General features: G+C 35.2%; 1 protein-coding gene across 13 annotated transcripts; it reads right to left on the reverse strand.

Moving 5' to 3' along the window:
- Positions 689-4390, reverse strand: LOC107610146. Of its 13 annotated transcripts, none has more exons than XR_002350138.1 (8): positions 4246-4390; positions 3938-4057; positions 3646-3690; positions 3444-3511; positions 2944-3018; positions 2502-2561; positions 2023-2087; positions 689-957 (listed from the first exon to the last, which is right to left on the reverse strand). XR_002350138.1 is itself a non-coding variant. In XM_021106017.1 (7 exons), exons 2-6 carry the CDS (start codon positions 4016-4018, stop codon positions 2534-2536), a joined length of 297 nt encoding a protein of 98 aa, XP_020961676.1. In that variant the 5' UTR covers positions 4019-4057; positions 4246-4390; the 3' UTR covers positions 1008-2327; positions 2502-2533. The 13 variants fall into 13 exon arrangements, 4 of the variants coding, with proteins under 4 accessions (XP_020961676.1, XP_016167718.1, XP_016167716.1 ...); XR_002350143.1 differs by adding an exon at positions 2253-2327 and having other exon boundaries at positions 2944-3511; XR_002350142.1 differs by having other exon boundaries at positions 2023-2327; positions 2944-3511.

The following is a 16003-nucleotide window of genomic DNA, read 5'->3' on the forward strand; positions in this document are numbered from 1 at the left end:
TATCTGTTATCATTTGTGACTTGAGTATTAATGATTCTATTTATTAATCCAAACTTTTTTTTAAAAAAAAAGGTACCTCGTAAAATAACTACGCTTTTAACAACGAATCAGGCTCATATAATAAATAATAGATAATAATTAGGTAGACAAGTTGGTAGCGCTCAGTTTTTAGTATGATCATGACATACCAGAAATTGGGTCGTTACACATCACATTCATCAGGTTGAAGTGCGAGTGAATATCTTAGAGAAGAAGTAGGCGTGAATTGAATAGAAAAACAATAGTACTTGTATTAATTCATAAAGAACAGCAGAGCTCCATACCTTAATCTATGGGGTGTAGAAACTCCATCGTAGAAAATACATAAGTGAAAGGTCTAGGCATGGCCGTGAGGCCAGCCTCTCCAAACGTGTACAATGATCAAAATAGGAACATAAGATAAAAGACTGATCAAAGATGGTCAAAAGATGTAAAATAAATCTCTAAATGTAGTTTTTATACTAAACTAGTAGCCTAGGGTTACAGAAAATGAGTAACAAAGTGCAGATAGTGCAGAAATCCACTTCCGGGGCCCACTTGGTGTGTGCTTGGGATGAGCATTGAGCTTTACACGTGCATAGGCTGTTCCTAGAGTTAAATGCCAGCTTCGGTGCCAGTTTGGGCGTTTAACTCCAATCCTGGTGTCAGTTTGGGCGTTTTACGCCAAGATGTTTTAGGCTGACTTTGAACGCCAATTTGGGCCATCAAATCTCGGGCAAAGTATGAACTATTATATATTGCTGAAAAGCCCAGGATGTCTACTTTCGAACGCAAATGAGACCGTTCCAATTGGGCATCTATAGCTCCAGAAAATCCACTTCGAGTGTAGGGAGGTAAGAATCCAACAGCATCTGCAGTCCTTTTTCAGCCTCTAAATCAGATTTTTGCTCAGGTCCCTCAATTTCAGCCAAAAAATACCTGAAATCACAGAAAAACACACAAACTCATAGTAAAGTCCAGAAATGTGATTTTTGAATAAAAACTAATAAAAATATAATAAAAAGTAATAAAAACATACTAAAAACTATGTAAAAACAATACCAAAAAGGGTATAAATTATCCGCTCATCAGGCACCACTCTTTCTTTCCTTATCCTGCACTTATGTTTAATATGTATGTCTCTACTAAGGACTGTAATATCCAGGGGCAAAGCTACATACATAAAACGGGGGCAATGGCTCCCCCTAATTTTAATTTTTTATATGTAAATTATATGTAAATTTCAGTTTAGTCCCCCTTAAAATTTTATTTTAGTCTTATTTTATTGTGTAAATATATTTGCCCCCTCTCTAATATTTCACTAGCTCCGTCCCTAGTAATATCATTTAATACCAATGATGTTTTATATGGCTGGCTCCGATATTGATCATCATTGTATAATGAGAGATTGATGAGAAATTAAATATGTGCCTACAATAATTATAAATATATATATAGTGTGTGTGTGTACGTCACATACATTATTCTAATCTACCTTATTATCAACTTATTGGAATCTCTTTCTCTCTACTATATCCAAAGCTATTTTGTTTTATTTGCTTAAAGAAGAGGCAAGGCAGTACCTATTTAATTACCTTTTCAAAGAAGATTAGCAGCAAAGATCTATATACAACTTAGAAAACTGCTTAGATTTCTGTTTTATCCTGAGTTTTATATTATTATAGAAAAACTGAGAAAAATCTCTAACCAAGTGAACTATTATTACCATAAAGAAAAGTTCATAAAACAAGAAGTTGTGATCTCTATTTCCTTCAAGTGTAATAATAGACCTTCTAGGATGATCAATTATTTATATGCTTCAGTTTTTTATACCTTAAAAAGTACATTGAATTTGTCTCATCACATGTCTAATTACAAAAACCCATGAACAAAGCATTCTTCAATTTTCATAATATTTTACCCCTCAAAAAATTAAGCAATGCATCTAATGATGGCGCAATATAAATGTTATCAATAAGAATATAATTTAAGATTCCGTCTCACGGGTAAAGGTAGAAAGCTCAGAACTCTTCAAGATTCGCAGCCTCTTCACTGTTGATACGAACATGCTGCCAAAAAAGAAAACAATTATAAATCCATTTAGCAGACCAATCAGGATTTTTTCCAATAATTAAATAAATTAAGCATCACCAAGTGGGAATTTATTGTTTCTAGGAGGGGACATAAGTACAAGTGTGTGTATATATATATTCATGTGAAAAGAACAGACATACCATGGCATGTAGTGCCTCGGAATTATTCACAACAATTGAGAAAAAGGTTGTCTGACTCTCATGTCTGATCTTAATCTATTAACATTATTGAGATTGAAATAAATAAAGCACTAATGGTTTAGCATTAACAATCTAACTAGACTCACTGCTATTGCAGAATTTTAATAAGAGAATAAGATGCAAATTTGTCATTGGTCATGGAATATATATAATAAAAATAAACAAATAAAAAGATAAGAAGATGCTTACTGCCATGGCACATTCCCAACAAGCATCCTGGCTCATCTTGAATGAGTTGCTGCAGAATTGCTACAGAAAAGTAAGCAAATTTTATAAGGTCATTGTCCCTAACAGACTAAAACAAAAATGAAAGGTCAAATAGACTAATAAAAATCTTATGCTAATTTCTAATGAAAAGGTATTGTATCCAAAAATGACACAAATAATGCAATGACTGCGCTTTTACGTATTTTCATCTTGACATCCTTGATTATCTTGGCTCCCACTAATGCTGAAGTTATTGTACGAAAGGTCTCTAAACAAGTTGTAGAATTTGTTTCAAAATATAATAATTTGGGAATAAGGAAGACACATACGAATATTGATTAACATAAATTAAAGATAATAACAAAGAGCTAATTATTATTCTTTTCGATCAATTATATAAATTGGCTTATGAAAGATAACTTACAAGTAGTGCTTCCTATTAGCTTTATCTATCCATGCCTCACTTACATCTCCCGTGAGGAAGTTTCCAGTTAAATACCTGCATTTGGGATTGGGAGAATGACGAAACTATATATGTATATTCTTTTGGAGTCTATATTGCTCAATGCAATACGAACATTATCATTGTAAGCTATTAGAATACAAGAATGATCAATGTAGCTGTTTATATATAATATACTAATGCTCTTTCTATATATAGAAGGCTAAATAGAATTCAATTAATTTTATTAACTATATAACTAACTTATTTCTTATACTCTCTCCCAAATTTATGGTCTTTTTAGAGGAGATTCTGAATTGGTTTCTAAAACGATCAATAGTGGCAGCTAATAGTAGTTTTGTTAAAATAAACATCAGCAAGTTGATCAAAAGCAAAGATATGAACAACAACATATAGTTTCTTCTGTTGTACACATTATCTTACTACATGAAGATCAGGAACTATAGAAGTAGTCACCATACAGAAGATCAGGAACTACAATTAAGAATTCAGCTGGAATCCAACTGCTGCTACCTTGTCTGCTAGTTCCCTTTGCAATGAGAAAATGTCAAATCTAAATCAGTATATAGAATTATAAAACCAAGAATCAAAGCATACTTGACTAATAAGATTATTGCTTGCCGCCAATACTCAAGCTGAAAATTAAAGGAGAATACTACTAACTAGTTCATGCCGGGTACCAAGGTATTTCTTCAAGTGCTCACAAAGCTGTCAAAGCATTAAAAATATATTTTAGAATCAAGCCATAGTGCTACCTGAGTTATTTCTATCAGTTTCACAAACTTAAACTTCACACATCATTACAAAAAAAAATGATGATCTATCAATTAATTAATTAATCGTTATACTTTCTTCTTCTTTTCTCTCTTCATTAATATTAGTCCTCAAGGAGCAATTTCATTATTTAAACAAACAAGTATATCACAAAAAGATAAAGGTAAGTAGAAGTACTTACATCAGCAGCCAAATTAAGAGGGGTGTCCCTAAAATCAAGTTCCTTGAGAAGCTCCCTCAAATGCAAGAAAGGACTTGACATCTTTGTTTTTCAAACACATGCCACCATCTCTGAACCACACTTCTCCCACATATGAAACAATAATTAGGCATTAGTTATAATGAAATTAAAAAATGGGTTTTGTTCCTCGATATCTTAAAGACATCTTAATTCACTTTGATTAGTTCAAATAAACTAATATTTATCTCACTTTGGAAAAAATAAGATTAAATAATTGTAAAGAATGAGAAATGTTATTTGGTAATTACCTTTTGATAGCAAAGACCTGCTCCAAGTCCGAAAATGCTAACCAAATGGTGGATGGTGTTGTCCATACTCACTCTTTCACCAAACAAATCAGATATGAAACACTCACTGCCAGAACTTGCATCTGAATTCACACTTCAAATATTAGCAACTTTTTCATTCAATTCCCAACAATACCAAACATGTAGTAATCTTGCTTGGCTTGGCATAATTTTACGGAGAATATATGTACTTTGTTAACCGCGGGAGGAATTGTAGCGAAAGAAAGGACATGTTCAAGTTTGTTGATAGAAAAATTGCTGACTCCAATTGATTTTGCAAGGCCCAATTTGTGATATTGTTCCAGTGAAGTCCAAACTCCCTTTAAATAATCCAGGCTTGGCACTCATTGGCCAATAAATAAGGTAGAAATCTAAGTCTTCTAATCCAAGACTCCTGCATATGCATTACCAAAAATTATTCATTCATTCTACTAAGTGAAAGCGCTGTTTGTTTTGTTTTCTTTAATTGGCATGCTAATTAAGACATTTTGTTAAGCTTAAGAAATAAAACAACAAAAATAAATTATATTGATTTAGGTTGAATAAATTAAAATTACTTTTGATGAACGAAACTATTTTTTTATTTTTTTCTTAAATCAACTATGTAATAGTTAAATAGAATAGAGTTGAAGATCTTACTAAAGTAGTAGTTAACTCATTTATAACATCATTTTTTCAATACAATAGAAAGCAAAAAGAATAGAGTTGAAGATCTTACTGAAGTGATTTGCGTAGAGCAGGAAGAACAAGATCAGCATGGTTATCAGATAACCATAACTTGGAAGTGATGAAAAGATCATCCTTGGAGCTTGTGAGAACAAGTTTAAGTGCTTCAACAATTGCTTCTCTTAGAGCCTGTTCGGAGCCATATACGGAAGCAGTGTCGAAAGTGCCGGTAACTGAGCTTGATGGCCTCCATCACTGCTTGTTTGTGGACGTCGCCGCTGACATCAGTTTCGAAGGCAGCAGAAAACACTTGCGCAACAGATCTCATCAATGAAAGAGAAGCGTTGATGGAGGAGATCGCTGCCGGAGAAGATCATTGGAGGAAACACTTACGCAACAAATCTCATAGTTTTATGAAGTTTCTGCAACTTAATTTTCCATTTCAAATTTTTAGGTATTTTACACAATAATAGAAAATTGAGAGAAAGAAATAAGATCAACCTTGCTCTCACACGGAGATTGTAGCCGGAGGAGAACACGCCGTCAGAGGAGAACACGCCGCCAGAGGAGAACCTGCTAGAGGAAATCGTCGCCGAATTAGTCGCTCGAGCAGATCGTCACCGGAGCAGTGGCTGGAGCAGATCGTCGCTGGAGCAGAACACAGGCCTTCGTTTTTGGTTTTGGTGGCAGCACGCGTTAGTTTCAGCAGTAATGAATTTTCGGGTTAGGGTTTTCCTTTGTTAGGGAAGGGTTTTATTTGGGCTTTTTTTTAATGATGGGTTTTGATGTGGCGGTTTAGAACCGCCAGAATCACCAAAAATGCCATTTTATGCAAATTAATTATGGCAACACCAGAAAATGCCATAATATCTGAATATTATGGCGGTTCTTTAAAACCGCCATAATATAAATGCCATTTTAAACTCTTTTTTTTGTAGTGATTCCATAGAGGATTCCCAAGAGCTCCATCAGAGGGAGGACGCAGCCACCAGGGCGATTGAGGTGGTTGAGTTCTTTTATGTTATTTTCCTATTTCTGCTTTTACTATTTCCTGTTTTTTGTTATTTATTTTCAATCCTTTGCATGGGCATTAGCAGTTTTAGTCTTTCTATTTCTAGTTAATTGTTTTATTATTTTGATTTTAGGTGAAAAAGTTGTCACATGTATCACCCATTGAGCTTGAATTCAAAAAAAAAAGGAGAAAAAAAAGAAGTGGCATAATGCATGAGAACTTGAGTTTAGATATTCTGAATTGTCCTGTTTATCTTGATGTGGTGGTATTTATCTGTGGTTTTGAATACATGAAAAGAATAGTGCATATTTGATCTTGGAGTTAAATATGTTGATTCTTGAAGTACAGGAATTTAGAGAAATGTTATGAATTCTCTAAATTAAACAAGAAATTGATCCTTAAAGCAAAGGAAATAACAAAAAGAAAAAGAAAACAAAAAGTAATGCCCAATACTCTGAGCATCAATGTCTAGGAAGGTTAAGTGCGATAAAAAGCTTAAAAGAGTTGTTTTCCTAGCCATATGCTTGTGGTGTGAATGTGTCAGGTAAAACTTGAAACAGAACACTTAAAGTCAAAGCCTAGGGCAAATAAAGAGTATGCCAAAGGCTTTGAGCACCACTGACTGGGAAAATACAAAAGCGTTCCCCAGTTAATTTCTTCTAGTGTTTTTGTGTCATGTGATTCTTGCGACAAAACATTTAGAGTTACAACTGATGCCAAGGCATCTTGACTAGTTTTACTAGCCATTTTTTGTATGTTTTAGGCTAGTTTCATGTACTTTCTTAGGAAATAAGTAAGTATTTGGTTGAATATGCATCCACGCCTTGATCCAAGCAAACATTGTGAATTCTAAACAAATTCATGAGAAGAATGCAAGAATTGAATGATATAATGCATGATGCATCATCTAATGATCAAGAGCAAGACTTTGATGCACTCTGTTTGTTTGATTTCAGGTAAGAAGAAGCATAGAAGAGCCACGTTAGTGCCACTAACATGGCGATTAACGTGGGGAAGGGAAGGCTTGCAATGTTAGTGGTGAAGTTAGCACCACTAATGTCTTCGAAGGTCATTTAAGCCCACGTTAGTGTCCCCATTAGTGCCACTAACGTGGGCACTATCGTGGAAGAAAGGTGAAGCCCCAACTTTAGTAGTGAATTAACACCACTAACATTAGGAATGGCATCACAAGCCCACGTTAGTGCCACTAACATGGGCACTAACGTGGAAGGAAGGGGACTTTGCAACGTTAGTGGTGTTAACTTCACCACTAACGTTGGGAATGGCCAAGAAGCCCACGTTAGTGGCCACGTTATTGCCACTAATGTGGGCACTAATGTAGAAGAAGAGGAAGTTTGCAACGTTAGTAGTGAAGTTAACACCACTAACGTCTTCGAGCCAAGGCATGTGATGAATGGATAATTGATGGTAAAGAATTTCACTAATGAATTCTCGTTGCAAGTATAGTTTCTAAACCAACAATAATCCTTTCACACAAAAATTTGGTTGTCACAAGTAACAAACCCCTATAAAAATATCCGAAGTATTCAAACCTCGGGTCGTTCTCCCTAGGAATTGCAATAAAGTGTTCTTGTTATTGGCTATGAGGTATGTTTGGGATTTTTGAGGTAATAGAAAAGAAATGTAAATGGCAAAGGAAATAAACTAACAACTAACAAAGTTCTTAGCAAGGTATGAGAACTAGAAGTCCTATCCTCATTATCCTCCTCAATTGTGACAACAATTATCCATTGCTCCTACTTAGTTAACCTCTAACCTTTTAGTGGCATCCAAGTTAATTAGCAACTTCTAATTATCAATCAACAAAGGAGTTTGATAACTCAAGAGTCACCAATTACTCTACCTAGGCCAAGAGGAACAAAAACCTACTCTATAATCCAACCAAGCATTTTGTCAAACACTTGGGATGCATAAAAAGAAAGTAAAATCAAATTGCAAGAATTATAAATCTACAACTACTATTTGCAAGGAATTAAACAACAACAAAGCAATTCAACAATAAAGGAACATGAATCATAAATTGCATTAAAAGAGAAATAAGAGGAACAAGAGTGTATCAACATAAAAGTAGAGAATTACAAGAATTAAATGCTAAACTAGAGAGAGGAGAGGTAGAGGAACAAGAATTGATAAAGGAAAAGTAAATCAAAGCATCAAATTAACCTAGATCTAAGAAATCCTAATCTACCTCTAACCTAATTCTAGAGAGAAGAGATAGCTTCTCTCTCTAGAAACTAACTTTCCCTCCAAAACTAAACTAAAACTAACTAAGACTAATTGGTAACTAGATGGTTGATCCCCCTTCAATCCTTGGGTTAAATAGCATCAGAAGTAAGTTGGATTTGGGCCTGAAAAGTCCAGAAATCGCCCCCAGCGGATTGCCTTTAAGTGAGTCACGTACGAGCACCGACGCGTACGCATGGGTCACGCGTACGCGTCGCTTGAAAAATTGCTATCCACGCGTACGCGTCATGTACGCGTACGCGTCGCCATGCGACCTCACAATCCACGCGTGCGTGTATGTTGCACGTGCGTGTCGATCTCAGCATCCCAAATCCTTGTTTCTTCATGAGTTCTCCACTTGCATGCTTTTCCTCTTCACCACTTTGATCCATTCCTAGACTTTCCATCCTGAATTCAGTAACAAACACATCAAGGCATCTAGTGGAATCAAAGGTGAATCAAAATTAGCAATTAAGGGCCTAAAAAACATGTTTTCACACATAAGCACAAATTAGGAGACAATCATGAAACCATGCTATTTCATTGAATAAATATGGGTAGAAGGTCATAAAATCTCCTAAATTAAGCACAAGATAAACCCTAAAAATGGGGTTTATCAGTATGCCCACGTTAATGGCCACGTTAACACCACTAACATTGGCCATTAACGTGGAAGAAGAGATGAATTTAACGTTAATGGTGTAGTTAACACCATTAACGTGATCATGGTTAGGAAAGGCTACGTTAGTGGCCACATTAGTGCCACTAACAGTGGGGTTAACGTGACTTCAAAGAGTCTGAGGACGTTAGTGACTAAGTTAGTGTCACTAACGTCTTCGAACCAGGATTTTACACTTGACGTTAACCACACTAACGGCCTGACTAACGTCATAGTTACCTGACTAAAACTCTTCCAGCAAGCTGAGCTAAGCCCACTGAGATTTTAACTACTTCAACTATGCTTAAAGGCCCACATTCAGAGACTTGCAGAGGGAACTGAAGATCAGAGAAGTAGTATATATAGGCGTAGTTTTGAACTAGAAAGGGGAGATTGGCACCTGAGGATCCAGGATTGTAAACACACTGTATTTTTACTTTCTCTGTAATTCTGTTTACTTTTGAAATGCACTTTTCATTTTCAATTTCCGTTCCCAGAGCTACAAACAACTAAACCCCTCTTCATTGGGTTAGGGAGCTCTGTTGTAATTCAATGGATCAATTGTAGTTTTTATTCTTCTTCTTCTTTCCATTCTCTTGATTTGCTTGAAAGCTTTCGATTTCCATTCAATTGAACAATTGTCTCGAAAGAAAAATTGCTCATACTTGGATTTTCTTTGAACCTTGGAAGAGGAATGAGGAAATCATGCTAGAAATGCTTTCTCACGTTGGACTGGGTTGGGGGCTGGATGGATATGGTGACATATAATCCTACTAATACTTTGATATAAAAAAAACATGTGGTATAATCAGTTATCGTACTTCATCTCTTTCCATGAGCAATTAGATCAAAGAATTGGGCAATTGTTCAAGCTTAGAGAGATTGAATTGCCAAGGAATTGGGATTCAATCACCTAAGATTGCCAAGAGATCAATGAATGCGTGGATTGAGGAAGAGATGAGAATGCAACACCTACTAAGTCCAATGAACTCCCCCACTTCTGATCTTTCCCATTATCTTTACATTCTGCTCTTTAAAATTTATGCAAATCACCCCCATTCCCATTTAAGTTTCTGCAATTTACCTTCTGCACTTTATATTCTGCAATTTACTTTCTGTTATTTACATTTCTTATTATTTATGTTTCTCGCTATTTTATTCTCAAACTAATTTTTCTTAGTTCAACTAGAATACTCCTCTAATTAAAGTTGTTCAACCAATCAATCCCTGTGGGATTTGACCTCACTCTACTGTGAGTTTTTACTTGATGACAATTCGGTATACTTGCCAAAGGGAATTTGTTGAAAGATAGATTTCTCCGTATCAAGTTTATGGTGCTGTTGCCGGGGATTAATTGTGATTAACAAACTACCGGTTGGTCGATTACGTAGTTTAGACATTTTTTATTTTGTTTCTATTACTTTCATCTTTTATTTTCTCTTGCTCCTTAATTGTTTGTGTTAATGCCTCACCAAGAAGCCCCTGTTCGTGACATCTCTTGCTCTTGGTGATTGTGTTATTAATACAAAATAGTTTGTTTTACTTAGTTTTCCTTCAAATAAATTGAGATGAGATTGCATAAGATAAGTTTGGTGTTGCCCTGCAACAATTTGTTTCCAATCTTTCTGGGTACTTGCATCAATTTCAATTGAAAGTGTCACACTAAGTTTGGTGTGCCACTCATTTTCGATGCAATGTATCTTGCACACCCTCTTATTTTTGCAATCACAATGTCTCTATTCTTGTGCCTTTATTGTGATTCTTAATTTTGCTCACCAAAACACATGTACTACTAACACTCCACTGTTTAAGACATTCATGACCCATCATGAACCCCATCACCACTGTTTTATTTGTTGCTTGAAGACAAGAAATCATCCTAAATTGGTGTGGGAAGGGGAAGAATAGGAGAAAGGTGACAACAACAATGAAGATGAACTACAACGTGGTAAAGTTCCTTTTCCTCTTATTTATTTCCAGTATTTTCAATTGCATGATTGTCTCTTATTCCTTTGTATACATGTGTGCTGTGAATAAGCATAGCTTCATTGCTGAATTGTAACATGTTGCTATGATATCATGATTATCATCTTGAATTTTGTGAGTCAAAGAAATTAAGAATCATGATCTTAAACAAACAAGGTAATTAAAGAAGAAGTTAGCATGAGCTTATAATTATTGGGAAGCTAGCATGACTATTATTGCTCAATTGCCTTTGAATTTGTTTAATTGAAATTTTCATCTAGGACATTTTATGAAATTCATGAAATCATAAAAACTTTGAAGAAGTAAATGCAATTAAGGCAAGAAAAGGAAAGGGAAAAGAATGAGAAAGTTGAAGGCTCTGAGTACCAATGACAATTCATTTGTTAAGTACTTGTGGTGTTTATGTATCAAGCAAAAAGCTTGAAAACAAAACACTTAGAGTCAAGGTTAGGCTCAAGTGCAAAAGAACTCCCTCAAAGCTCAAGGCTCTGAGCATCAGTGATTAGAGAGTCAAGAAGACAAGAAACAAAATAAGCTGAAAGAGTCCTCTAATTTAATGCTTGTGGTGCTTATGTATAAAGTGGTAATACTTGAAAACAAAGCATTTATAGTCGTAGCTTTGCTTTTAACTCATGGTGCAAAGCACCCAAAAAGCTAAGCCAAGAAAGAAATGAAAAGCTTGTTTCAAGGAAGAAATAGAAAGAAAAGACTTCATAAAGTGAGCTAGATAGAAGCATCAATCATTTGAATTTCTTTTGTGATTGTTCCATGCATAGAAAACTAGCTAACCATGAACATTACATTGCTATTCTTCTTACCTTGGATTGTCAAACCATATTGCATGATTCTTTTCTTGCTTGAGCAAGATTTAAGTTTGGTGTTGTGATGCCAGGGCATCATGGCTTGTTTTTCTATGCTTTTTCACCTTTAATTTTCACTAATCATGCTTAATTATTGAGTATTTTTGTGCTTAAATCATAGATTACTTTCATCTCTTTGAGTCAACCTATTTTACAGAAATTGGTAGAAAAAGGAAGTAAAAAACCACAAGACAAGCATGAAAGAAGAAAGGAGCTTAAAAGGTGAAGCAGAGAAAAGAAGAAGCAGAGGGAAGACCCACGTTAGTGCCACTAACGTGGACAAAAGGAGAATGAGCCAAGTTAGTGGCAAAGTTAATGGCACTAACGTGAAGAATGGAGAGCATATGACGTTAATGGTGAAGTTAGCTCCATTAACTTGAGCGAAGACAAAGAAAGCCACGTTAGTGCCACTAACGTGGGCACTAATGTGAGCCCCTGGTATCCTGACCATGTCTTCTTCAAACAAGAATAACTTGAGGCACAAAGCTCTAAATGAGGTCATTCCAGTGGCATTGGAAAGTAGGAAGCCATAGATTTTCAAGCATATATGGCACTACATGATGGACACTAAATTTGAGGGAGAAAACCTACCCCGAAAGTGCAAAGAGGAGCATGGTATCAACCTTTAGTAAGGCCAGCTGACCTCTTCACCTTCCAAGAAATGTAACTCGAGCTATAGAGCTCTAAATGATGCGCTTCCAAGAACATTGGAAGCTAGACATTCAGGGCCTTCCAACAATATATAATAGTATGGGGTGGACATTAAGTTTGACCTTCATAACCTAGCATTATTAACTCCCTTAACGCTAACGTTAGTGGCCACGTTAGTGCCACTAACGCTAGCGACAATGCCAGTGACCTTGTCCCCTTCAAAGGAGCATAACTTTATTTAGAGACGTCCAATTGAGATGTTTTTAGTTGCGTTAGAAAGCTGACATTCAGAGCTTTCCAATGATGTATAATAGTCTATAGTGGGCATGAAATTGGAGCACAAACAGTAGGCATTTTTAAGACCCAAAAACACCAACTTGGAGCAAGTCATGACGTTAGGGGAACTAATGTCAGCACTAACTCCACACTTGTAGCGTTAGTGTGGCTAACGTTAGCACCAACACCAAGTCACCCTGGACCTCAATTTCATTCACTTATCTCTCAAGTCCACTTCAAAGTTCAAGCAAGCAAGCCCATAATTCTCAAATAATGAAGGCCACAAGAAGAATCTAGAATAGGAATTTTCATTTAGTTGTAATTTGCTTTTAATTTCATTTCATTTTGTAATTTAGGAGAGCCTATATTAAGGCCTTAGTTTCTACATTGAAATCATTATGGATTGAAGGAGGAGTCCAGAATCACGCACATACACATCCCCTGGCACACACCACTGGGAGTGGGTCTTCGGACCCCTCCCTTCCACACCTTTCCTATCTTCCATTTCTTCCATTACCTTGTAAATATTTTAGTTACCAACTCTTTCCATTTGGAGAAAGAGCTCTATTGCAATTCAATAGGTTGATTGTTTTCATTCTTCTTCTTCTCTCCATTCTCTTGATTTGCTTGAAAGCTTTCGATCTTCATCCAATTGAGCAATTGTCTCGGAAGAGAAATTGCTCATACTTGGATTTCCTCTGAACCTTGAAAGAGGAATGAGGAAATTATGTTAGAAATGCTTTCTCATGTTGGACTAGGTTGGGGGTTGGATGGATATGGTGACATATAATCCTACCAATGTTTTGATCTAGAAAAACATGTGGTATAATCAGTGATCGTACTTCATCTCTTCCCATGAGTAATTAGATCAAGGAATTGGGCAATTGTTCAAGCTTAAAGAGATTGAGGACAAGCGATAATTCAAGTTAGGTGTTGTGATGCGTGAGCATCTTTTCTATATTTTTCTTAGTATTTTAGACATTGATTTATTAAATTTTATTAAGATTTTACTATTTAAACCCTATTTGGATGCTACTTTGATGCGCACTGTGGTAGTTTTATTGATTTCAGAAAAAATCCGAGTAAGTTTGATGGAGTTCGCGCAGAAGAAAAAGCAGAAATATTAACTCTGTTGAGCTGGCACAAAATGCCGCTACTTGGCGTTTAGCACCAGGCACCTTATGCTGCGTACAAGCCTTCTGTTGAGTTGGTGTTAAACACCATGACCCGACGTTTACTGCCAGGTGCTTCGTAAAATGTGCTAGAACCACATGCTAGTGGCGCTAAACACAGAGCCTGGCATTTAACGCCAGGAAGACAGCAATGCCATAAATATTTTTTGCCTTAGTAGCGCTAAATGCCGAGCTTGGCGTTTAACGCCCGTAGCGCAAATCTGAATTTGGAGAAAGGGCTTCGTTGGAGGCATTTTCTTAGCATCTCTTTGTATCTCTCCCAGGCATCATAAAGAGATTCATTATCTCCTTGTTTAAAGCCTTGGGTGTTCAGCCTTAGCTGTGTCATCCGTTTTGGAGGGAAATATTGATTCATGAATTTTTATTACAGCTGTAGACATCTTGATCTACTTTCTTATCATGTACTGTGCTAGTAATTTGTAAAAACTGTACCAAAAACTCTGTAGGTTCTTCCTGTGGAAGACCGGAATACTGGCAACTTTGCTGCACCATGATAATGAGCTGAAGATTCAACTCAAAACTACTGACTCCGATGGAGGGTATACAGATACTACTCCCATATGAAGCAGTAGTGGGGTTAGCATATGACCCCAGAGTCCTTCTAGACTGTTCATTTCCACTTAGGTCCATGATGGAGAAAGGGAGATATTGTGAATAAAATTAAAGATACTTGTAAGAAAATAAAATAAAATAAATAATAAAAAAGAAAAGAAAAGATATGAAAAAGATTTGATTTTAAGATTTGAGATTAGAAAAGATAAGATAAGCTAGGTAAGAGAAGATAAGGAATTTAAATTTTGAATTAAGATAAGATAAGATTTTGAAAAAGATATGATTTTTTTTGAAAGAGATTTGAATTTGAAATTTTAAAACTAAGATAAGATAAAATAAAAATTTTAAAATAAAATCTGAATTTTTAAAAGGAAAATTCGAAAAATCAATTAAAATAAAAGAAAAAGATATTTTTGAATTCAATGAGGAAAGAGAAAAACAATAAAAAGACACAAAACTTTAAATTTTTAGATCTAATGCTCCTTATTTTCGAAAATTTGGAGGAAAAACACCAAGGAACACCAAACATAAAAATTTTAAGATCAAAACGCAAGAAAGACTCAAGAACACCTTGAAGATTCACAAAAACACGAAGAACAAAAATCAAAGACTCAAAGGACTCAAGAAGATAAAAAGAAGAACACCAAACTTAAAATTTTTAGAAAAACAAAAATAAATTTTCGAAAATTAAATAAAAACTAACAAGAAAATACCAAACTTAAAGCTTGACATAAGATTTAATCAAAGAAAGATTATTTTCGAAAAGATTTTAGAAAGAAAGACTCAAAGGAGCAACTATTTACAAGAACATAGACACATTCAAGAAATGCAAGGATTAAACAGAGAAAAACTATTATTATTATTTTTTTTTTGAATGCTAATAATTCAAAAATGCACAAGAAAAACAAGAAAAATCACAAAACAAGAAAAACTAAAGATCAAACAAGGAAAATAAACAAGAACAACTTGAAGATTAAGAAAGAACAATGAACACAAATTCGAAAATTTAAAAAAAAAATAAAAACATGTAATTGACACCAAACTTAAAATATGAAACTAAACTCAAACAAAAAAACTCAATCATTAGTTTATAAAATTTTCGAAAAATTTAAAAAGAGAAAATAAGGATTTTAAAAAAATTTCAACCAAAAACAATAATAGAAGACTCTAAACCAAAAAGAAAAATTTTTCCTAATCTAAGCAACAAAATAAACCGTCAGTTGTCCAAACTCGAACAATCCCCGGCAACGGCACCAAAAACTTGGTGCACGAATTGTAAATCACACTTTTCACAACTCGTACCACTAACCAGCAAGTGCACTGGGTCATCCAAGTAATACCTTACGTGACTAAGGTCGATCCCACAGAGATTGTTGGCTTGAAGCAAGCTATGGTTATTTTATAACTCTTAGTCAGGATATCAATTATAATTATCAGTTGACTTGCAAATGAACAAGAGAGCATGGATTAAATAATACTTATTATGCAGTAATGGAGAATATGTTGGAGTTTTGGAGATGCTTTGTCTTCTGAATCTCTGCTTTCCCTCTGTCTTCTTCTTCACGCATGCAAGGTTCCTCCTATGGCAAGCTTTGTGTTGGTGGATCACCGTTGTCAATGG

Source organism: Arachis ipaensis, chromosome B07 (assembly GCF_000816755.2).
Source record: "Arachis ipaensis cultivar K30076 chromosome B07, Araip1.1, whole genome shotgun sequence".
NCBI lineage: Eukaryota > Viridiplantae > Streptophyta > Magnoliopsida > Fabales > Fabaceae > Arachis > Arachis ipaensis.

Bases quoted from the DNA above. Each gene is read 5' to 3' on its own strand.
- LOC107610146 (XM_016312230.2), bottom strand. From the start codon at position 4,018: ATGTCAAGTCCTTTCTTGCATTTGAGGGAGCTTCTCAAGGAACTTGAT. The intron at 3,691-3,937 runs GTAAGTACTTCT...ATGCTTTGACAG, and splicing joins CTCTTAATTTGGCTGCTGAT to CTTTGTGAGCACTTGAAGAA. The intron at 3,512-3,645 runs GTTAGTAGTATT...CTCATTGCAAAG, and splicing joins TTGGTACCCGGCATGAACTA to GGAACTAGCAGACAAGGTAG.